Source organism: Hylobates moloch, unplaced genomic scaffold, assembly GCF_009828535.3.
Source record: "Hylobates moloch isolate HMO894 unplaced genomic scaffold, HMol_V3 SCAFFOLD_9, whole genome shotgun sequence".
In the NCBI taxonomy this organism is placed as follows: Eukaryota; Metazoa; Chordata; class Mammalia; order Primates; family Hylobatidae; genus Hylobates; species Hylobates moloch.
Window position 1 is genome coordinate 59,105,497 of NW_026652284.1, and position 23,529 is coordinate 59,129,025.

Below are 23,529 nucleotides of genomic sequence, written 5' to 3' on the forward strand. Positions count from 1 at the left end.
ATGTCTGCAAAGCATCTAGTCCACACTGAGTGAATGAGTAACTAAATCTGCTCTACCAGTCATGTTGATATTAATAATTCATTGAGACTTTCTTTCTCCTTCCCTCAAATTCATCACCTTCTATGTATAGAAAACATTCTCAAAGTTACTATGGAACTACTCAGTTGGACTGATTAGCTGTGTTCTCTTCCATGTCTTGTGTATTAGCCTCCTTAAGAAGAGTAGCCATGTTTTGTTTTTTGAAAATAGTATCATTATTGGTGCTGATGTACTTGTTCTTGTTTTGTGTGTTAATGAGATAAGCTCCTCTATATTCTCCCACCAAAAAACTGTGTCGTGAGTCTGTTGGATGAAATTCTCCTTTTATTGAATTTTAATAGCATATTATTTTGAGGTTTTATACACATATAGTTATTTATAAATGTTGAACTAGCACTAGTTTGTTCTCTGCCCAGATAATAAAATTAAATGAGAAATATTATCTTGACTCAAAAGATTAATTTAGTAGCATCACCAAATGCAATGTCCAAATTAGCAAGAAATCTAAGGGGAGCAATTACCATTTACTGTGCACTATTTTTTTTTCTTGTCAATGGGCAAAATCAGGGACCTCTGGATTACAATGTACAGTGTAGCACAGTATCTCTTTTTAGTTTCCATATTTCTACAAGAGGTATAACACTAAATTCCTCAAGGCATCATGCCACTTCAGTAAGAATATATGGAAGAGACAGTGGAGTAAAAGGGGGGACAGATTAGACAATTTCTCCCATCTTATAAACATTTGAGAGAGTTTTCCTTTGCTATTCAGAGTTTCAATCCGGTTGAAAAGAGACTAATTATCTGTTAAAACAATAAATCGATCACATTGTATTGATACAGCTCTGAAACCTTGGAAAAAATTAACTCTTGCAGATGACATGGTTGTCTATGTAGAAAATTCCTAATAATCAACAACAGACTTCTAGAACAAACAAGTGATTATAGTAAGGCTGCAGGACATAGGTTAATATACAAAAATCAGTTGCTTTCCTATGTACCAGCAATAAACAACTAAAATTTGAAATTAGAAACACACCATTTACAATAGCACTAAAATATGAAATATTTAGGTATAAGTCTAATAAAATGTTTACAGGATTTATATGCTGAAAAGAACAAAGCTCTGATGAAAGTTTGCATTTTCAATTGCATCTTCTTTTGCAGCGTTTTACACACATATAATTATTTACAAATGTTGCCACACTAATACTTATTTGTTCTCTGTCCAGATAATACAATTAAATGATGAAAAAAAATTAAAAAAGAGATAGTGCATGATAATGGCTAAGAAGACTCAATATTGTTAAGATTTCAGTAAAGACGTGAGTTCAGACACCTCAGCAAAGCAGATATACAAATGGCAAAAAGTATCTGAAAAGATGGTCAACATTGTATGTCATTATGGAATGGAAAATTGAAACAACACTGAGATACTATGACAAGCCTATTAAAATGGTTAAAATCTGAAACACTGACAATACCAAAGGCTGGCGAAGATGGAAGGCATTAGGATCTCATTCATTGCTGGTAAGAATGCAAAATGGTACAGCTACTTTGGAAGAAAGTTTGGCAGTTTTGTACAGAGCTAAAGACAGTCTTACCATATGATCCAGCAGTCATGCTTGTAGGTATTTACCTGAGTTGAAAACTTATGTCCACACAAAACCCTGCATGTATATGTTTATAGAAGTGTTATTCATAATTTCCAAATATTGGAAGCAATTGTGACATGTTTTTCAATCAGTGAAAAAATAAACAAGCTATGGTATATCCATTCAATAGACTGTCATCCAGCAATAAGAAAAAATGAAATATCAAACCACAAAAAATCATGAGGGATGCTTTGATTCACATTGCTAAGTGAAAGAATCCAGTCTAAAGAGGCCACATACAGACCGCATTATTCTAACTATATGACATTCTAAAGAAGGCAAAACTACAGAGACATAAACAAATCAGTGGTTACTAGGAGTTCAGGGGAAGAAAGAGAAGGATGAGTCAGTGGATAGGAGATTTTTACCATATGATTTGTATGATATGTAATCATGGATACGTGATGTTATACATTTATCAAAACCCATAAAACTATAAAACATAAAGAAAGAACCCTAATGTTAACTATGCACTTATGTAATATATCAATGCTGGCTCATCAGTTGTAGTAAATGTGCCATACTGATGTAAGATGATAAGGGAAACAGTGCAGAGGGAGAGAGAACATATGGGAATTTTCTACTTTCTGCTCAAATTTTCTAGAAACCTAAGCTGGCTCTAAGGTATAAAATCTATTAATTAGAAAAGCTTTACCTATCAAAAATAGAAAATGTAACTTACAACAAATTATTGATTACACATAGATATAAAATACACATATATAAATAACTATGTATCTGTCTACACACAGCCAAATAAAATACACATCTATTCACCATAAGTCTTAACTAGTTACTCTGTTATTTTCCCTCTCTTAATGTAATGCTTCTACAGGGACTAACATGGTAAATGGGAGGTGAGGAAATTTAGGCAGTGATACTGAATTATGCTTACAAGAAATTTACTAAAAGGGAAATAGGACTGAAATGAATAGTTGTGAGAATCTTAGAGTCAAGGAAATAATTATTTTTAAGCTACATAATTATGTCAGCTATAAAAATATACAGTTAGTAGCTCATTAAATTTTATTCTATAGTTATTTCACTTTCTTGTCAAGAAAGATGAATACTTGATTATAAAACTGCATACCAAAAAAGTTTGAATTTTCCCAATGCATGAAAATGTGAGTAAAACAAAATAATCACATACCAATAATTGATCGATGCTGACCATTAGAACACTCTCATATTGTTTGCCATCTTTACCTTCAATATCACAATCAGATGATGCTACTGGCAACAGAACAAGGATCAGGGGAGGAAGTCCAAAGATATACCTAAAAGAAACTAAATTCGACAGTAAATAAGAATAAGCTAAATGTTATATCATATTGCATTTGATTGTGGGGTTTCAATGGACTGGACCACTTATTTCTAATAATTTTAAAAATACATCTTGGTTTGGAGATACTACAGGAAGAACCTCAAAAGTTGAACTTATGTAACAACCAAAGTGGAACAGCATTTTGGAGTGTAGCGTCCTTTCACTTTTTTATTTTGCAATTACTCTTTAGGAAAGTGTAAAACAAGGGTGATGAAATCAGAGACTGCTTCTGAAAAACACTCCAGGGTGTTATTCAATTTGAATTTATGTTGAACATCCCCATAAGAAAAGGCATCTATAGATAAAGAGGTGCACTACAGTTCGAAGAGTTACATATTGTTGGAATTTTATGATGTACTGCACGTAATTGTATATTTTTGTAAACCTTGATGGTAGTCTATATGTCTGTTTACTTTTTGGAGGCAACACTATGGGAGGTTAGTCTCCCTGGGATTGCACTGTAACTACTGTAAGTGCACTCTTTCTTTTTAATAATGAACCCTGAAGGGTTTACATTCCCAAAAGTCTTACAAAGTTTGTATTTTGGGACTCCTCTCCTATCCTTTCCCTATCTTCTGTCTCTGAGTCGCCAGAGACCCAGATTCTTTTCAAACACAGTGCTGTCCAGCTTCTTGTCATGTTAGAAAAACTCCGTAAATAAATTCACATCCTCAGAAAGCAATGATTTCTATCTGTTTTTGATAACTCTTCCCAATTAGGAGAAATTGTCTAATCAAAAGGACTGAAATAATGGTATTATTTCAGGCAGAAAGATGGAAAGCCAGTGGTTCCCACAAACATTAAAATCTGATCATACAGGGACCTATTTCTTCATAAACCTGCCATAGTGTCTTATTTGTATCTTTTTGTAAACTCTGAGGCATGTTGACAATGTATTTCCTGTGAATTTCCCAAATGAACTTTAATTGTACTTGAATGCAAGATATTTCACCTGTGTGCCCTCTCTGATTAAGAGTACAAGCAACACTCCTTCAAACCCAAGGAACTAATATTGTGACAGCCTGAAGACTGTTAGGGATATCATAAAGTTTCCAGTAACATTGTCATCTATTATATCAGGATCTGTCATATAAAACAATCAATAACACCTCTCAATAAATCAAGTGACCCATGTTGTTACAAATAGAGAAATTTGTCTGGGTAGTAGTTATGAAAACAAACATAAATCTAACTTCTCATCTGCATATGTGACTACATAGTAAGAGAAACAAAAATTGATAATTTTATTTATACAAATATATTCATAACTCTGCCACTAAGTGCCTATATGCATGATGAGCATGAATTAGGAGACAGATAATAATGATGATGCTAGTTACCTTTAATTGAGTACCTACCATGTGTCAGGAACTTTATATATAAAATCTCATATATATATATATATATATATATATAATCTCATATATATAGATATATGATTTATAAATATCCAAAAAGTTCTGCAAGTTAGTCTTTCTGTAACACATATATAGTAGGTGCCAGGTTTGGATGCTAACCTGAATTTGTTGCTTTACCAGGATTTGATTAGAAATGGCCATAATCTATTGATAACATGTAATCACATTTGTCTTCTGAATGAAGTTTTGCCTCTCTCTTCTACTCCTGTTCCTTCATCCTAAAGATCCTCAGTGATCAATTGTTAATTAAAAAAATATTTTGGCAATTAAAAAATGTACACTCATAGATTTAAGGGGGACCAGAGCAGATTGCTTACTAATACATATTTAATATACTGTACAGTGGTGAAGTCTGGGCTTTAGTGTATCTGTCACCTGAATAGTGAACATGGTACCCAATAGGTAATTTTTCAATCCTTATCCCCCTCCTACTCTCCCACCTTTCGGAGTCTCCAATGCCTATTATTCCACTCTGTATGTCCATCTGTACCACTGTTTAGCTCCCAGTTATAAGTAAGAACATGCAGTATTTGACTTTCTGAGTCATTTCACTTAGATAATGGCCTCAAGTTTCATCCATTTTGCTGCAAAAGACATGATTTAACTCTTTCTTATGGCTGAGTAGTATTCTATGGTATACATATACCACATTTTCTTTTTTTCCCCCCTCTCTTTTTGAGGCAGGGTTTCACTCTGCTGCCCAGGCTGGAGTGCTGTGGCATGATCATAGCTCACTGAAGCCTCAAATTCCTAGGTTCAAGCGATCCTCCTACCTCAGCGTTCTGAGTAGCTAGGACTACAGGGTGCCCCACCATGCCCAGCTAATTTTTTAAAATTTGTTTTTAGCAGACGGCTCTTACTCTTTTGCACAGGCTGGTCTTGAACTCCTGGGCTCAAGAAATCTTCCTGTCTTGGCCTCATTAAGTGTCAGAATCACAAGCTGTAATTACAAGCCCGGCCATACCACATTTTCTTTATCCAAACCTCTGTTGATGGACATTTGGATGATTGATAGTTATTCACTGGATTCTGACCTTGTAATCAGATTTGTATAGATTATATGAAATCATACTTTTTATTTTCTCTGTCATCTTACAGCTGTCCCAAAGGTATACTTCGGGAGGAGTAGATGATAGAGGAAAAATTATATAACATATAACTTGAAATGAGCTTAAAGGAGAATATAATATAATAATTAAATGCTAGAGTGAAAGGGATACTTTTACCATTATCATAAATATTATTCCAAAGGTCCACCTTTTGTTTTAATACTTAAGGTTGTTTTACTTTCTATGAGCACTAGCTGTCTTCTTCACCTCAATTTTTAGTAGTTAAGTGCTCCCCAAATTTAAATCAACCTATTTATTCACTGGATGGCATTTTGTGCATTCTTTCCAATAAGGGTTGCTGTAAAATTCAGTCTTTGTATATATTACATGCACTTTCTCAATTTTAAAACTAATTTGCCTTGCCTGTTAAGAGTGTTTTCTGTTGCCATTGTTGTCATTGAATAATTAGCCCCAGATAGACTATGGCAATGTAAAGCACAGAGGTTTTGGAATTAGAATTCTAATAATAATGATTATAATGCATGGCTTCCTGCAGTTTGTTTCAAAAGATTTCACTAGAAACTTGTTCCATCAAGAGTGCACATAATGTTACTCTTTACCCTTTGTCTCTGCCATTTCTTTTGAGAGTTGAAGTAGTTGAGGATCTACTATGTGGTCTCCAACTGTCTTATCTGGTTTGGGTAGTTTCATCATATTTGAGGACCAAAAAGTTGAATAGCAATAAAAACAGACTCTACTCGGGAGGCTGAGGCAGGAGGATTGCTTGAGCCTGGAAGTCAAGGCTGCCGTGAGCCATGATCTTACCACTGTACTACAGCCTAGGCTGAGTAGTCAAGTCGAAACTTGAGACTTTTGACTTGCCAAAACAATGGTTTGTGTGACTGTGTAAATGACACAGCATCTCATAAGGTCACTTACCTGATTTCTAAAATGAAAACTTTAGACTAAATGATCTTTTTCATCTTGCAGACACCTTATTCTAAGAATCTACCTGGCCCTCCAAATGCAGAAACTCTTTAGATCTGAAATTGCCTCACGGACAGTGCTGCAAACATACCTAGGGCCTTGGACCCACATCTCATAGATTCCCAGCTCTCCCATTAATGATGTAGCTTGGTAGTTTGGTCCATAATTGAAGACCTTTCTCCTACATCACATAGAGAGTAACATATTAAGACTGGCTGGTTTGAGAGTGCTTTTGACATTGTTGTCACACCCACTCCCCACCATCCTGAACTTTTCATTAGGTTACCGAAAAGATAAACCATAGGAATAATGCAAGGCAAGTGTAGGCTTGTGAGATTGCCCTTACTTCCCCTGAAGAGGCTGAAATTGGAGAATTTGTTTTCAGTAGGGAATTTGGTTAAACCAGAAGGAAGTCTGTCTAAAAATTCTTGTTGGTTTTTAATGTAAGCCAAATAATACATTCAGTCCTCAGCTGCTTAAGTTATGGGGGTCAAAGTTAACACAAATAGTTTTCTACAATCCATCAACTCCAGTCTTCATCAGTCTTTAAAACCAGTGTTTACTGAATGTCCATTGCATAGACCTATTTTCACTGATAATTTAATTCCATAACCACTTCATGAAGAAGTAGGTAAGTACTACAAGTTATTCACATTTATAGATGGAGAATCTGGGGCACAAAGATAGTTATGTAGGAAAATTCCTTTTGTATTTTTCTTTCTTTTTTTTTTTTTGAGATGGAGTCTCATTCTATCACCTAGGCTGGAGTGCAATGGTGCGATTGCGGCTCACTGCAACCTCAGCCTCCCAGGTTCAAGTGATTCTCCTGCCTCAGCCTCCTGAGTAGCTGGGATTATAGGTGCCTGCCACAATGCCTGGCTAATTTTTTTGTATTTTTAGTAGAGACGAGGTTTCGCCATGTTGGCCAGGCTGGTCTCGAACTCCTGACCTAAGGTGATCTGCCCACCTTAGCCTCCCCAAGTGTTGGGATTACAGGCTTGAGCCACCATGCCTAGCCAGAAAATTCCTGTATATAATATAGATATGGAATTCAAATCCAAGTCTGTCATGTTGAAGAGTCTAGAACCTCAGCTTTTAGGCACTGAACTACATTGCTTCCTTTAAAAATAACCATATATGTGTAGTCAAGGGGAGTGCACAAAAACCCATCTTCCTGTGCATGAACCTCACTAAGGTACTTCCTGGCCAAACTGTGAAACTGCATCACATGCTCTTTTTTTTTTTTTTTTTTTTTTTTTTTTTTTTTTTTTTTTTTTTTTTTGAGACGGAGTCTGGCTCTGTCGCCCGGGCTGGCGTGCAGTGGCGCGATCTCGGCTCACTGCAAGCTCCACCTCCTGGGTTCATGCCATTCTCCTGCCTCAGCCTCTCCGAGTAGCTGGGACTACAGGCGCCCGCCACCACGCCCGGCTAATTTTTTTTTTGTATTTTTAGTAGAGACGGGGTCTCGATCTCCTGACCTCGTGATCCGCCCGCCTCCGCCTCCCAAAGTGCTGGGATTACAAGCGTGAGCCACCGCGCCCGGCCCACATGCTCTTATTTCAGAAAAAGAGACTAAATATTTGTTCTTATTACAGTAGGTTATGTGTCAGGGTTAAAAGCAGAAAAAAAAAAGTCACATACATGAGTGTGAATATGACATGTAAGTTCGTTCTATGAAATGGCCTTTTCCATTTTTTAGAAAAATATTCAAACACTAACGTGATGCAGTTTGTAATTCTCCTTTATACTTGTTCAGGGTTTCTCATATTAGTTATGTATTATTATTTTTTGAGACAGGGCATCACTCTGTTGCCTAGGCTGGAGCACAGTGGTAAGATCATGGCTCACAGCAGCCTTGACTTCCAGGCTCAAGCAATCCTCCTGCCTCAGCCTCACGAGTAGAGTCTGTTTTTATTGCTATTCAACTTTTTGGTCCTCAAATATGATGAAATTACCCAAAACAGATAAGACAGTTGGAGACCACATAGTAGATCCTCAACTACTTCAACTCTCAAAAGAAATGGCAAAGACAAAGGGTAAAGGGTAACATTATGTGCACTCTTGATGGAACAAGCTTCTTTGAAACAAACTGCAGGAAGCCATGCATTATAATCATTATTAGAATTTTAATATTTTGTCTGCTAATGAAAACTTATAGCCCATGATTCATATAGCTGTACTTCAGGAAATAAAGGCTCTTTCTGAAAAATGCACACGCTAGCTTCCTTTTCTCGGTTTACCTTTCTACTTTAGAGCAGAGGTGTTGCAAGGATTAGAACCAAGGGTGATCCAGAAGAAGAAACTGCAAGAGAACTATGGGCATTCCAAGAAAAATAGGGTTGTGCTCAATTTTTAGTTTTGTATTAAGCTCCGGGAGGATATTCCTTAGAAGTCCTCCATAATTACTTTGGCTATTCTTTTTTTTTTTTAATTTTATTTTATTATACTTTAGGTTTTAGGGTACATGTGCACAATGTGCAGGTTTGTTACATATGTATCCATGTGCCATGTTGATTTCCTGCACCCATTAGCTCGTCATTTAGCATTAGGTATATCTCCTAATGCTGTCCCCGCCCACTTTGGCTATTCTTTTCGCTCTCTCTTTGTTTTGTTACTGAGCTGGTACTCCTTGGTTGTGCCAATTCTTGATTCTTTACCCATGAGAGTGGAAAGAAGTCTTGATCTGACGGAGTAGCCATCAAAAGAAAGAGCAGTCAGTTTCCTATTCCCGCACCCTCCCCCCAGCTGTCTTCTTGCTTGAGGAAGTACTTACTGTAAAGCATTCCATTTTTCCTAAGCAGATCTTTTCCCCTCACAATCCTTTTTCCTCTTTTTTAATTCCAGTAAGTTTGTTGGCTCTTTCATTGGTCATACATGACTGCCATCCGAATCCAACCCTCCTGAATTCTGTCCCTGTCCATTCTAAATGCGTATTCTGAACAAATAAGACATATTAGGTCTCAACACTGGTCTAGAAGTTAGAGTCACGCCTATTTCATTCTGCCTCCATCAAGAAGCGCCCGTAGGAAAAAATAACAACAACAACAACAACAGCAAAAACAAACAAACAAAACAGAAGCTGGCCTTTCTCAGCGCCAGCCCCAGGACTGGTTTCCCAGCAATAGGCGCAAGGTACAGCCCTTGTCGGAAACTCCCAGCATTACTCAGGGGGAAAAATGGGGTTTTCCGGAGACCTGTTCCCCTAGGGTTTAAAAGCGCGTCCCGTGGGAGCTTCGCTTTCACTTCTCTAGGGAGTTCTGAGCTGCAAGAGCCCAGCTACTCGCCGAACCCGGGCCCTCTGCGTGAGTAACTTGGGGCTGCCAGGAGCACGGGAAGGACGCCAAACAGCCTTTCGCTGCTTCTGAGACCGGCTGTGGGCTGCCACCGCTGAGCGGCGCGGAGGCTGCAGCGTTCCGTCTCCGGACAGAAAGCAGGCGTTGGAGACTGCTACTCGCAGCCTGCCAGCGGCAGCAGCCGCCCCAGGTTCAAGTGGTTATGTGCCAGGATACTCAGGCGCGGCTGGCGGCTGCCCGTGGGAGAGCCAGTGCTCTCCGCAGGTCCAAAGTGCAAGGCCGGGCTATTCCCGGACTTGCCTAGGCGCAGGGGCCCCCAGCGCGTCCCGGATTGCCCCGGCGCGTCTGGCGCGCGAACTTGTGCGCAAGTGAGAAGAGCGCTTACCATGGAACATGGTCTGCGGGAGGCGGGCGTAGTCATGATGACCGCAACTGGAGCAGGAGCAAGCTCTCACCGCCCATAGTCACTCCCAGGACCCTGGTCTTCCGCGGAGTTGCCGAGTCTGTGTTGGGCAGGGTGATATCTGCAGCTGGTTCCTCTTACCCACGCCGCGACTGCAGTTTCATCCATCCCAGGGGGGGCGGCACACACCACGGCGTGGCTCTGCGCTTTGCCTTTTCCATAACTTCCGTAGGATCCGCCAGCAGTGTACTTTCAGTTTCTACTTTGCGCTTGGTCTGCAGGTTCAATCTTTGGGATCATCAGCATGGAATCTTCATTATCCCCTCTCTCCTGGGCACCTGCTTCCCGCGCACCTGGACGAGGACCAGAGGAGGGCGCGAATTTCCAAATCACCGCAGGAAAAACCAGCTGGTCTGAATCAAAGCGATTCTGGGTAAAAGACTTTGCAGATGAGCTCTCAACGCCTTGGCAACGCTTGGCGACTGGGAGCTAGAACCATGAGTTGTTAATATGTGCACGGAAGCCACAAGTGTGCAGGACGCAAGCTGGGTTATTGGAAGCGGACGACACCAAGGAGGCGTTGCCGCGGATGTGGTGGACGATGCCAAGTCGTCTTGTAAAAAAAGGAAGTGAAGAATCATTAAGAGGGTCACGCCCTCTACCACTCCAACCTCTCTAATCAGTCTCTTTCTGCTCCGTCTACTGTACATGCACCTGCTCAGGTGAGACCTCAAGGAAAAATAATACTGTGGGTCCACCTAATCTGGTAAGTGTTATATTTGGAAAATCAAACCCCAAATTAAACGGAGGACGTGGAAACTGACGATGATATTTAACTATGACTTCCACGTGCACATTTATCTGAATTGGCTAATAAACTATCCATCTTGAATGCATGCCACTGAAATGTTAACTTTTTCCTGGGCTTGAATTATGTAGCTTATTTGCTACCTTAGTTTGGTTTCTGCTATTCTGCAGAAACCCTGCTTAGATGAAGGTGGATAATGTAAACCAGTAACAACAGCGATAATAATAACGACTATCATTTATCTAGCATTTGCTCTCTGCCAGTTTTGTGCTAAGCATTTTATGTATATCATCTCATACAAAACTTTGTGTGAGGTAGACCATTTTCTTATCTGCACTTTACAGATGTGGGGACTGAGGCTTCCTTAAGTAACTTTCCAGAGTTCAATTAGCTGACTGAGCTTAGACACAGACTTGCTGCATTTGGGCTGTAGAAACTCCTGCTTGGAACTCTGTGAATAAAGTAATAATGTGCACACTGATGCCGGGAGGGAGACGACAGCACGTGTGTGGCTTTGCCCCAGTGTGGGAACTTCAGGAAAGGTTCCTGGAGTCTGTGACTTCTAAATTGACACTTGAAGAGGAATGAACTTGGGGCTGGTAAGGAGTATGTCACATTCTGCTATAGCGTGAACAAGGAAGAGGAGGGAAGGAGAAAGGAAAAAAAAGGATGGCAATAAACTAGTGAGAACAGAGTTGCTCAAGCCTGAAACTTGGTTCTCGACTGATTCCTTTTTTCGTCTCACTTCCCACATCAAATCCATAGACAAGTCCTGTCTGCTCCACCTCCAAAATTAACCCTAAGGTGACTATAGAGACTGTCTAAGGGATTTTCCAGCTTTCACTTTTGCCCACAACCCCTTCATTCTTCTCAGAGCAGCAGGATATCTGATTCTACTTTGTGCCCCACCCTCTGGTCACTTCCCACTGGGTACCAGGCCCTCAGTGCCCTGGTGATCTGGGCCCTGCTGCCCTCTCTGACGTTTCGTGGCACCACGTCACTATCCTCCAGCCACACTGGCCTTTCTCTTCCTGCCCAGCGTCCACTTAGTATGGTCTCTAGCCCATGGCTGGCGTTCAGTAAGTACTGTGGGGTGACAGAGTAAGAGAGAACAGGTGAGTGGGAATGCATGAGTGAATATGTGTGAAAGAGAAAGTACATGAAAGCAGAAGGAAATAGAATGAAAGAGGAAGCAAAGGGGGTAAGCAAATGGAAAAGAGAGACAGAATGGAGTGAGAAAAGCCACATATTTCCATTTGACTGGAACCAAGAGTGGGAGGTGGGGAGGAGGACAGACATGACACTGGAGTGAGTTTTAAAAATGATTTCTATAATGAAACACGCCTAGCTTGGGGATTTATTTATTTATTTGTTTGTTTGTTGATTTATTTTTTTTAAATCCCTGACAGCAGCGTTGAAGTATGTAACTGTTCATAGCCTGCACCTTTTTTTTTTTTTTTAACTTTCCAGGAACAAAGTAAAAGAGCATCCATCAATAATTTGCACAAAAGGAAATCCGTCTTCCTTTTTATCACAGTCACCATAAATCCAGGCAGAACAAGGGTTGTACATACCTGAACTTTTGGGAAGCATGAAAGGAAGTTATTCAGAGCTGCAGGAGAGGCAATGTAAATGTTACACTGGATTCTGCCCTCAAGTATAAAGAATCTTTCTGAAGAGAATATTCATAAAGCTTTGGGAATTGTTAGGGTTATATGAAATGGACACATTCTAACAACATCAAGTAATGATTTTTTTTTGAGATAATATAATTTAGAAAAAATCCAAAATGAAGTCTTAAATTAGCTTTTGATATTTTGATAAACTGAATATTATTTTTTATAAGTAGATGGACAAGGATAAAATGTTTTATACATTTTTAAAATGCTAATGTTTTATGATTAAAGAAATGGAATGGTTACTATTACGTTTGCTCATAGACTCACTTAACTGGACAGAAAAGCCTTTAAGGGAACAAAATAGTCAATACATTTTATGAATTATGGTAAATAAATGTTAAAAGAGAAGACAATATTCTCAGAAGGATCAATATAATGTAATAGAAGAAGTTCAAATAAAATTATATGATGTCAATTTAAAGAGAAAATTATTGAACATTAACCAATATCTTTTAATGTTCTACAGTCTCCAGTCAGAATAGTCAATTATTGTAAACCAGAAAATATTTTTTAATTAATATATGAACTATTTTTACTCAACTTAATATGACTAATTTTTGTAGTCTGTGATCTGAATTCTATCTATCATTCTATCTATGGGTAGTATGAAGTTCTTTTTATTTAACTTTCCAGTGATAATATTCAACATATTTAAAACACACACACACAGCCACACAGCCAACATTATGGATATATGATCTGTGTAATTGCACAGGGCCTTGTACTTCATTTGATGCTCTGCTGTCACTGTATTGAAATTCCTCATTTTTAGATAAAGAGACTCTTATTTTCATTTTGCACTGGGTTTCAAAATTCTATAACGGTCGTGCACACTCACACATGTTAAGTTACACATTGTGGATAGCAGTGTATGTCTTTGAGGTGATTTCAGTTTGGTGGGAAAAACAGATGTTAAATATCTAATTTCAAAGATGAAAAATATTATTAAAAAAGAAACATGATATATTATTTGAATCAGAAGTTTAAAGTAGTATAGGCCCATTTTTATAGTTAAATGAGGATCAATAAAGGTTAATTTACCTGTCCAATAAACAAGCAGCTATGAGAGGATGACCTGTAATTTGATAAAATTTAAATTTTACCAAATGACTAATGAGCGTCTATTTACATGGTCATGGTTTTTTTTGCTGAATTCCTAAATAAACCATAAATTTAACATAATGCAAAGTTCAAATTGGTAATATTTAACCTAGAATTCTACAGTTATAGTCATAATTGGGTTATGTTTAGTTTTCATTTTATATTCAACTGATATTGGGCTAGTTTTGTCCGGTTATGCTAGTTTCATAAAATAAATTGGGAATTCTATTGTTTTCTAAAACTGTCAACTATTTAAACATGTGAACTATTTGTTTCTGGCAGACTTACTAGAGTTCAACAATAAAACTTACTTGATTCCATGGATGAAGGACAGGGATAGGACGAGACTGTCAGTTTTGAACATTACAAGTGAGAAAACGAAAAAGGGTTTATTTTGAAGGCTGAATCGAACTGGCCATGTCAGACTGTCAGAACTTTGCTGGAGATGGGTATGTTAGCATATCAGTGATGGCCAGAGCCATGGAAATGAATGCAATTACTCAACCTGCATGTTAGAAGACAGAAGACAGAAGTAATGCTAGCAGGAAACTTGAGGCATGAGCAACCCTAAAAAGTAGCTGGAGAAAGGGGTGCCCATCAACAAAACAGACAAATACATAGTAGGCAGGAAAGTGGTAAAGTCAGAAGTCAGTGTCTCAGAAGGCAATGGAAAATAGAATTTCAAGATAGAGTAAGTAGCCAGTATTTCCAAATGTCACAAAGAAGTTGAGTAAGATAGAGACTGAAAAGTGGGTCTATTAAATTTGGCAGAGCAGAGATTGTCCATGATCCTCACGGTAAGAGTTTGAGAAGGGCAGTGTAGATGCAAACAATATACTAGCTTGCAGGGGTTGAGAGAAGAAAGAAATAAAGTAAGAGGGTACAACTTTTACAAAATGGTAATAATAAAAGGGATAGGGTAATGATTTGAAAGGCATGGAAGTTTTTATTTTCAATTATTAGAAACACTTGAGCATATTTATATATTAATTGATAAAATTAGGTTCTGCAGAACAGGGAAAGAATGGAACCAAGAAACCCAAGATACTCTGTTGATTTTTTTTTTTCTCATTTTCTCTCCATTTCTCCCTCCTCTTTAATTTCAGTCCCAAAATTCTATAATTCTAAACAATCAGAATCTACTCTCTATCTGGGGTCTAAATTTATGTTCCTTACTGAAATGTTCCCATCGGCACTCATCTAATTCTGGATTGAGTATTGGCTTGTCTAAGAAAGAAGTCTAATATTTCCCAAATCGCCTTTCAGAGAGGGCAGCTGTAGCTTTTACATAGATTGCATTATCCAATCCCTTTATATGCTAATGTTGCATTGTTGGCAATCAGGGCTTTCTTTTATATACAGTCTTGCATCATTTAACAATATATTCTGAGAAATGATAAATTAACCTTTGCTTACTGTAACTTTTTTACTTTATAAACTTTTAATTTTTTTCAACGTTTTGACTCTTGTCATAACATTTAGCTTAAAACACAAACACATTGTACAGCTGTTCAAATATTTTCTTTCTTTATATCCTTATTCTATATGCTTTTTTCTTACTTTTTAAACTTTTTTGTTAGAAACTAAGACACAAACACACATATTAGCTTACTCCTGCACAGGGTCAAGATCATCATCACTGTCTTCCATCTCCACATCTTATCCCACTGGAAGGTCTTCAGGGACAATAACGTGCATGGAGCTGTCATTTCCTATGATAACAATGCCTTCTCCTGGAATACCTCTTGAAGGAGCTGCCCCAGGCTGTTTTACAATTAACTTTTTTTTTTAAATAAGCAGAAGGAGTACAACCTAAAATAATGATAAAAGTATAGTAAAAACATAAACCAATAACATAATTGTTTATTATCAGGTATTGGGTGCTGTACAGTATGGCATGTGGTATACTTTTACAGGACTGGCAGTGCAGTAGATTTGTTTATGCCAGCATCACCACAAACACATGAGTAGTTGGTTGTGCTAAGTTGTTACAATGGCTACAATGTCACTAGGTGACAGGCATTTTTCAGCTCCATTGTAATCTTAGACCACTGTCCTGTAGGCAGTTCTTTGTTATACAGTGCATGATTGTACTAGATTTTGGAGGGACTATGCTTTTAACCACTGCCTTTATAGAAGATTAATTAGAAAAGAATACACCTACAACAAATTTCTTCATGCAAACTGAAAAAAAATGTAAACATATTTTGTTTAAATCACTGGATAGATTCCCTTTATATGATCCAGTTACTATATGAAGATGTCAAATTGTTCTTATGAGCTCTTGGAGAGCAGTTACTATCTTTTTCAACCCGGAATTCTCTGTAGTCAACAGAATACCTTTCAGTTTACAAATTCTACCCACGTATGACTTGTGGAAAAGGGAGACATCAGACTGCACAAGTCTTGACTCGCTGTTATTACACAGAACCATATCTGAGCGAACTTGTGTTCACATCCAAGAATGTTACAAAACCAACTACTGATTGATATTGATATATCTAAAGTTCTGATAAGCTTGTTAAAATTCTAATATTTAATATAGATTTAGACTTCTTTTCCTAATATGGAAGGCTAATATGGAAGCCTTCTAATATTTAATATAGATATTAGACTTCTTTTCCTAATATGGAAGGCTAATATGGAAGCCTTCTAATATTTAATATAGATTTTAGACTTCTTTTCCTAATATGGAAGCCTTCCTAATATGGAAGGATGTCTTGTTGAAATCCTTTTTATTGTTAGATTAGAAATTAATCCAATCTTCAGGCAAGCCAGGTTTGATACAAGCCAGGTTTGTCTTTGCCTTAGACTATTATTGGACTCTTAGTACATCCATTAACTCATATACAATGTAAAATGATTAGGTTTATTGCAACAGTAATGACATCATAATCTAGAAATATAGTGTATGTCCCCGAGTTTCTGGGGTATCAGTCATTTTTCTATGCCAATAACGTGTCAATTAACTGGCATCCTACAAGCCTGGAACTACCATTAATGTTTTCTCCAAATAATTTAATATGTTATCTGGCAATGACATATATATTTCAATGAGAAAAGCACAAAAATTGAAATTTTTAAGAGACAAAAACACTAAGCCATGGAGTTTCATGTGCCAATGATTTCTTCTTCAAACCATGGAGCAGTGTGTCATCTATTTCTTGAGTAACGTTTTATTAAATGTCGGCTGTATGCTTTCATTTCCTTGTTTCTTTTTCTAACAATTCTCCACTCTGTTTTACTAAAATGTTTTGCAATTATGTCTTTCTCATTTAATTGTTTTTTAATTTAATTTTTACATTGACGATAAAATTGTCTGTTTTCAAGTATATATAAATTGTGAAATGAATAATCTAGTTACCATATGCATTACCTCACATAGCTATCGTTTTTGTGATAAGAACACTTACCTTCACTCTCGGCATTTTTCAAGAATATAATATATTGTTATTAACTGTATCACCATATTGTACAGTAGATCTCTTGAACTTATTTATTCTGTCTAACTGAAATTCTATATCCTTTGACCAACATCTCCTCAACTTCCCCTACAACCACTCCAGCCCCTGGTAACCACGATTCTTCTCTTTATTTCTAAGAGATCAGCTTTTTTAGATTCTACGTACGAATGAATAAGATCAGGCAGTATTTGTCCTTCTATGCCTGGCTTATGTCACTTAACATAATGTCCTCCAGGATCATCAATTTTATTGCAAACCACATAATTGCATTCTTTTTGTGGCTGGATAGTATTCCACTGTATACATACTACATATTTTCTTTATTCATTCATCCACTGATGGACATTTTGATTCTACATATTGGCCATTGTGAATAATGATGCTATAAACACAAGAGTGCAGATATCTATCTGAAATACTGATTTCATTTCCTTTGGATTTATACCAAGTAGTGGGATTACTGGGTCATATGGTAGTTCTATTTTTATTTTGTTGAGAAACTTTCACACCGTTTTCCATAATGGCTGTATTAATTTACATTCCTACCAACAGTGTTCAAATGTTGCCTTTAATTCACATCCTAGCTAAAGTTATTATTGTATGACTTTTTCATAATGACCATTCTAACAGGAGTTAGGTGATGCCTCATTGTGGTTTTAGTTTGAATTGCCCCAATGATTAGTGATGTTGAACGTTTTTTTCATATATCTGTTGATCATTTGTATGTCTTCTTTGAGGAATGTCTGTTCAGATCCTATGCCCATTTTTAAATCAAGTTATTCTTTTACTTGCTATTGCGTTGTTTGCATTCCTTATATATTTTGGATATTAACCTCTTAACAGATCTATCATTTACAAATATTTTCTTCCATTCTGTAGGTGTCTCCTCTCTCTGTTGATTGTTTTGTTGTCTGTGCAGAAGGTTTTTAGTTTGATGTAGTCCTATTTTTCAATTTTTGCTTTTGTAGCCTGTGTTTTTGGAGTCATATCTAAAATGTCATTGACCAGGTCCATGTCATGGAGTTTTTCTCCTATGTTTTCTTCTAGTAGTTTCATAGTTTCTGGTCTTACATTTAAATCTTTAATCCATTTTGAGTTAATTTTGGTATATGATCTGAGATAAGAATCTAATTTCAATCTTCTGCATTTGGATATATAATTTTCCAGAAATCATTTATTGAAGAGATCATCTTTTCCCTGTTGTGTGTTCTTGGCTCCTTTGTCAAAAATTAGTTGGTTATAAATATGTGGATTTTTGCCTGGGGTTTCTATTTTGTTCCATTGGTATACGTTCTGTTTTTATGCCAATACCATGATAGGTTTTGGTTACTATAGCTTTGTAGCATATTTTGAAGTCAGAGAGTGTGATGCCTCTTGCTTTGCTCTCTTTGCTCTAGATGGCTTTTGCTCTTTGGGGTCCTTTGCAGTTTCATACAAATTTTAGGATTTCTTTTTGTATTTCTGTAAAGAGTGTCATTAGTGACTTGACAGAGATTGTGTTGTATGTGTAGATTGTTTTTAGTAGTGTTGATATTTTAACAATGTTAATTCTTCCAACCCGTAAGCATTCAATATATTCCCACTTATTTGTGTCTTCCTCAATTTATTTCATCAATGTTTTATAGTTTTCAGTGTAACTATCTTTCATCCCCTTGATTAAATTTAATCCTGAGTATTTAATTCCTTTTGTAGCTATTGTAAATGGGATTCTTTTCTTGATTTTTTTAGATTGTTTGCTGTTAGTGTATAAAAATAATAATGATTTTTGTTTGTTGATTTCATATCCTGCAAATTTGCGGAATTTCTTTATTAGTTCTAATATATTATATGTGTATAGTTTCTGTATATAAGACCATGTCATTTGCAAATGGAAAATTTGACTCCTTTCTTTCCAGTTTGGATCCTTTCATTTCTTTCTTTTCCCTAATTGTTCTGGCTAGGACCTCCAGTCCTATACTAAATGGACGTGACAAGAATAAGCTTCCTTGTTATGTCCTAGATTTAGAGAAAAACCTTTCAAGTTTTCCCCATTGAGTATAATGCTAGCTGTGGTTTTGCCATATATGGCTTTAATGTACTGAGGTACATTCATTTTATACCTATGTTTTTAATGGATGTTGCATTTTGTCACTTTTTCTGCATCTATTGAAATGATCATATGGTTCTTGCCTTTAATTCTATTAATGTGATGTACCACAATTATTGATTTATGAATATTGTACCATCCTTGCATCCGTGGGCTGAATCCTACGAGATCTTGGTGAATGACTTTTTTAAATGTACTATTGAATTTGGTTTGCTAGTATTTTGTTGAGGATTTTTTGCATCTATGTTCATCAGGGATATTTGCCTGTAGTTTTCTCTTTTTGTAGTGTCTTCGTCTGGTTTTGGTATCAGTGTAATGCTAGCCTCATAAAATGAATTTGGAAGTATTCCATCCTCCTCGTTTTCTGGAACAGTTTGAAAAGAATTGGTATTAGTTCTTCTTTGAATGTTTGATAGAATTCAGCAATGATGCCACCCAGTCCTGGGTTTTTATTTGATGGGAGGCTTCTTTATTGCCGATTCAATCTCCTTACCTGTTTTTGATCTGTTAAGATTTTCTACTTCTTGATAATCGATAATCTTGGAAGGAAGTATGCATCAAGGAATTTATCCATTTCTTCTAGGTTATCCAATTTGTTAATGTGTAATTGTTTGTAATAGCCTTGTATGATCCTTTGTATTCTTGTTTTATTCGTTGCAATGTCTCTTCTTTTTTATTTTGCATTTTGAGTCTTCTTTTGTTTTCTTACTCTCTTAAAGGTATCAATTTTGTTTGCCTATTCAAAAAAACTTCTTTATTTTTTCTAGTCTATATTTCATTTACTTTTGTTCTAGTCTTTTTTATTATTATTATACTTTAAGTTTTAGGGTACATGTGCACAATGTGCAGGTTTGTTACATATGTATCCATGTGCCATGTTGGTGTGCTGTACCCATTAACTCGTCATTTAGCATTAGGTATATCTCCTAATGCTGTCCCTCCCCCCTCCCCCCACCCCACAACAGTCCCCTGAGTGTGGTGTTCCTCTTCCTGTGTCCATGTGTTCTCATTGTTCAATTCCCACCTATGAGTGAGAACATGCGGTGTTTGGTTTTTTGTCCTTGTGATAGTTTACTGAGAATGATGGTTTCCAGTTTCATCCACATCCCTACAAAGGACATGAACTCATCATTTTTTATGGATGCATAGTATTCCATGGTGTATATGTGCCACATTTTCTTAATCCAGTCTATCGTTGTTGGACATTTGGGTTGGTTCCAAGTCTTTGCTATTGTGAATAGTGCTGCAATAAACATACATGTGCATGTGTGTTTATAACAGCATGATTTATAGTCCTTTGGGTATATACCCAGTAACGGGATGGCTGGGTCAAATGGTATTGCTAGTTCTAGATCCCTGAGGAATCGCCACAATGACTTCCACAATGGTTGAACTAGTTTACAGTCCCAACAACAGTGTAAAAGTGTTCCTATTTCTCCACATCCTCTCCAGCACCTGTTGTTTCCTGACTTTTTAATGATGGCCATTCTAACTGGTGTGAGATGGTATCTCATTGTGGTTTTGATTTGCCTTTCTCTGATGGCCAGTGATGATGAGCATTTTTTCATGTGTTTTTTGGCTGCATAAATGTCTTCTTTTGAGAAGTGTCTGTTCATGTCCTTTGCCCACTTTTTGATGGGGTTGTTTGTTTTTTTCTTGTAAATTTGTTTGAGTTTATTGTAGATTCTGGATATTAGCCCTTTGTCAGATGAGTAGGTTGCAAAAATTTTCTCCCATTTTGTAGGTTGCCCATTCACTCTGATGGTAGTTTCTTTTGCTGTGCAGAAGCTCTTTAGTTTAATTAGATCCCATTTGTCAATTTTGGCTTTTGTTGCCATTGCTTTTGGTGTTTTAGACATGAAGTCCTTGCCCACGCCTATGTCTTGAATGGTATTGCCTAGGTTTTCTTCTAGGGTTTTTATGGTTTTAGGTCTAACATGTAAGTCTTTAATCCATTTTGAATTAATTTTTGTACAAGATGTAAGGAAGGGATCCAGTTTCAGCTTTCTACAAATAGCTAGCCAGTTTTCCCAGCACTATTTATTAAATAAGGAATCCTTTCCCCATTGCTTGTTTTTGTCAGGTTTGTCAAAGATCAGATAGTTGTAGATATGCGACATTATTTCTGAGGGCTCTGTTCTGTTCCATTGATCTATGTCTCTGTTGTGGTACCAGTACCATGCTGTTTTGGTTACTGTAGCCTTGTAGTATAGTTTGAAGTCAGGTAGCATGATGCCTCCAGCTTTGTTCTTTTGGCTTAGGATTGACTTGGCAATGCGGGCTCTTTTTTGGTTCCATATGAACTTTAAAGTAGTTTTTTCCAATTCTGTGAAGAAAGACTTGGTAGCTTGATGGGGATGGCATTGAATCTGTAAATTACCTTGGGAAGTATGGCCATTTTCACAATATTGATTCTTCCAACCCATGAGCATGGAATGTTCTTCCATTTGTTTGTATCCTCTTTTATTTCATTGAGCAGTGGTTTGTAGTTCTCCTTGAAGAGGTCCTTCACATCCTTTGTAAGTTGGATTCCTGGGTATTTTATTCTCTTTGAAGCAATTGTGAATGGGAGTTCATTCATGATTTGGCTCTCTGTTTGTCTGTGATTGGTGTACAAGAATGCTTGTGATTTTTGTACATTGATTTTGTATCCTGAGACTTTGCTGAAGTTGCTAATCAGCTTAAGGAGATTTTGGGCTGAGACAATGGGGTTTTCTAGATATACAATCATGTCATCTGCAAACAGGGACAATTTGACTTCCTCTTTTCCTAATTGAATACCCTTTATTTCCTTCTCCTGCCTGATTGCCCTGGCGAGAACTTCCAACACTGTGTTGAATAGGAGTGGTGAGAGAGGGCATCCCTGTCTTGTGCCAGTTTTCAAAGGGAATGCTTCCAGTTTTTGCCCATTCAGTATGATATTGGCAGTGGGTTTGTCATAGATAGCTCTTATGATTTTGAGATACATCCCATCAATACCTAATTTATTGAGAGTTTTTAGCATGAAGGGTTGTTGAATTTTGTCAAAGGCCTTTTCTGCATCTATTGAGATAATCATGTGGTTTTTGTCTTTGGTTCTGTTTATATGCTGGATTACATTTATTGATTTGCATATGTTGAACCAGGCTTGCATAGCAGGGATGAAGCCCGCTTGATCATGGTGGATAAGCTTTTTGATGTGCTGCTGGATTCGATTTGCCAGTATTTTATTGAGGATTTTTGCATCAATGTTCATCAAAGATATTGGTCTATAATTCTCTTTTTTGGTTGTGTCTCTGCCAGGCTTTGGTATCAGGATGATGCTGATCTCATAAAATGTGTTAGGGAGGATTCCCTCTTTTTCTATCAATTGGAATAGTTTCAGAAGGAATAGTACCAGTTCCTCCTTGTACCTCTGGTAGAATTCGGCTGTGAATCCATCAGGTCCTGGACTCTTTTTGTTTGGTAAGCTATTGATTATTGCCTTAATTTCAGAGCCTGTTATTGCTTTATTCAGAGATTCAACTTCTTCTTGGTTTAGTCTTGGGAGGGTGTATGTGTCGAGGAATTTATCCATTTCTTCTAGATTTTCTAGTTTATTTGCATAGAGGTGTTTGTAGTATTCTCTGATGGTAGATTGTATTTCTGTGGGATCGGTGGTGATATCCCCTTTATCATTTTTTATTGCGTCTATTTGATTCTTCTCTCTTTTCTTCTTTATTAGTCTTGCTAGCGGTCTATCAATTTTGTTGATCTTTTCAAAAAACCAGCTCCTGGATTCATTAATTTTTTGAAGGGTTTTTTGTGTCTCTATTTCCTTCAGTTCTGCTCTAATTTTAGTTATTTCTTGCCTTCTGCTAGCTTTTGAATGTGTTTGCTCTTGCTTTTCTAGTTCTTTTAATTGTGATGTTAGAGTGTCAATTTTGGATCTTTCCTGCTTTCTCTTGTGGGCATTTAGTGCTATAAATTTCCCTCTACACACTGCTTTGAATGTGTCCCAGAGATTCTGGTATGTTGTGTCTTTGTTCTCATTGGTTTCAAAGAACATCTTTATTTCTGCCTTCATTTTCTTATGTACCCAGTAGTCATTCAGGAGCAGGTTGTTCAGTTTCCATGTAGTTGAGTGGTTTTGAATGAGTTTCTTAATCCTGAGTACTAGTTTGATTGCACTGTGGTCTGAGAGACAGTTTGTTATAATTTCTGTTCCTTTACATTTGCTGAGGAGAGCTTTACTTCCAACTATG

The 23,529-nt window shown here is 37.1% G+C and overlaps 1 protein-coding gene across 1 annotated transcript in view; it reads right to left on the reverse strand.

The window, feature by feature from the left end:
- The window catches only part of IL7 (interleukin 7), a 66,025-nt gene extending 55,551 nt beyond the window's left edge, over positions 1-10,474 (reverse strand). Inside the window, exons 1-2 of the mRNA XM_032759890.2 lie at positions 10,151-10,474; positions 2,845-2,981 (exon numbers count right to left, since the gene is read on the reverse strand). Coding sequence (XP_032615781.1) covers positions 2,845-2,981; positions 10,151-10,160 — 147 coding nt within the window. The 5' untranslated portion in view covers positions 10,161-10,474. The remainder of the gene's footprint in view (positions 1-2,844; positions 2,982-10,150) is intronic.
- Between the last annotated feature and the right edge of the window lie 13,055 nt (positions 10,475-23,529).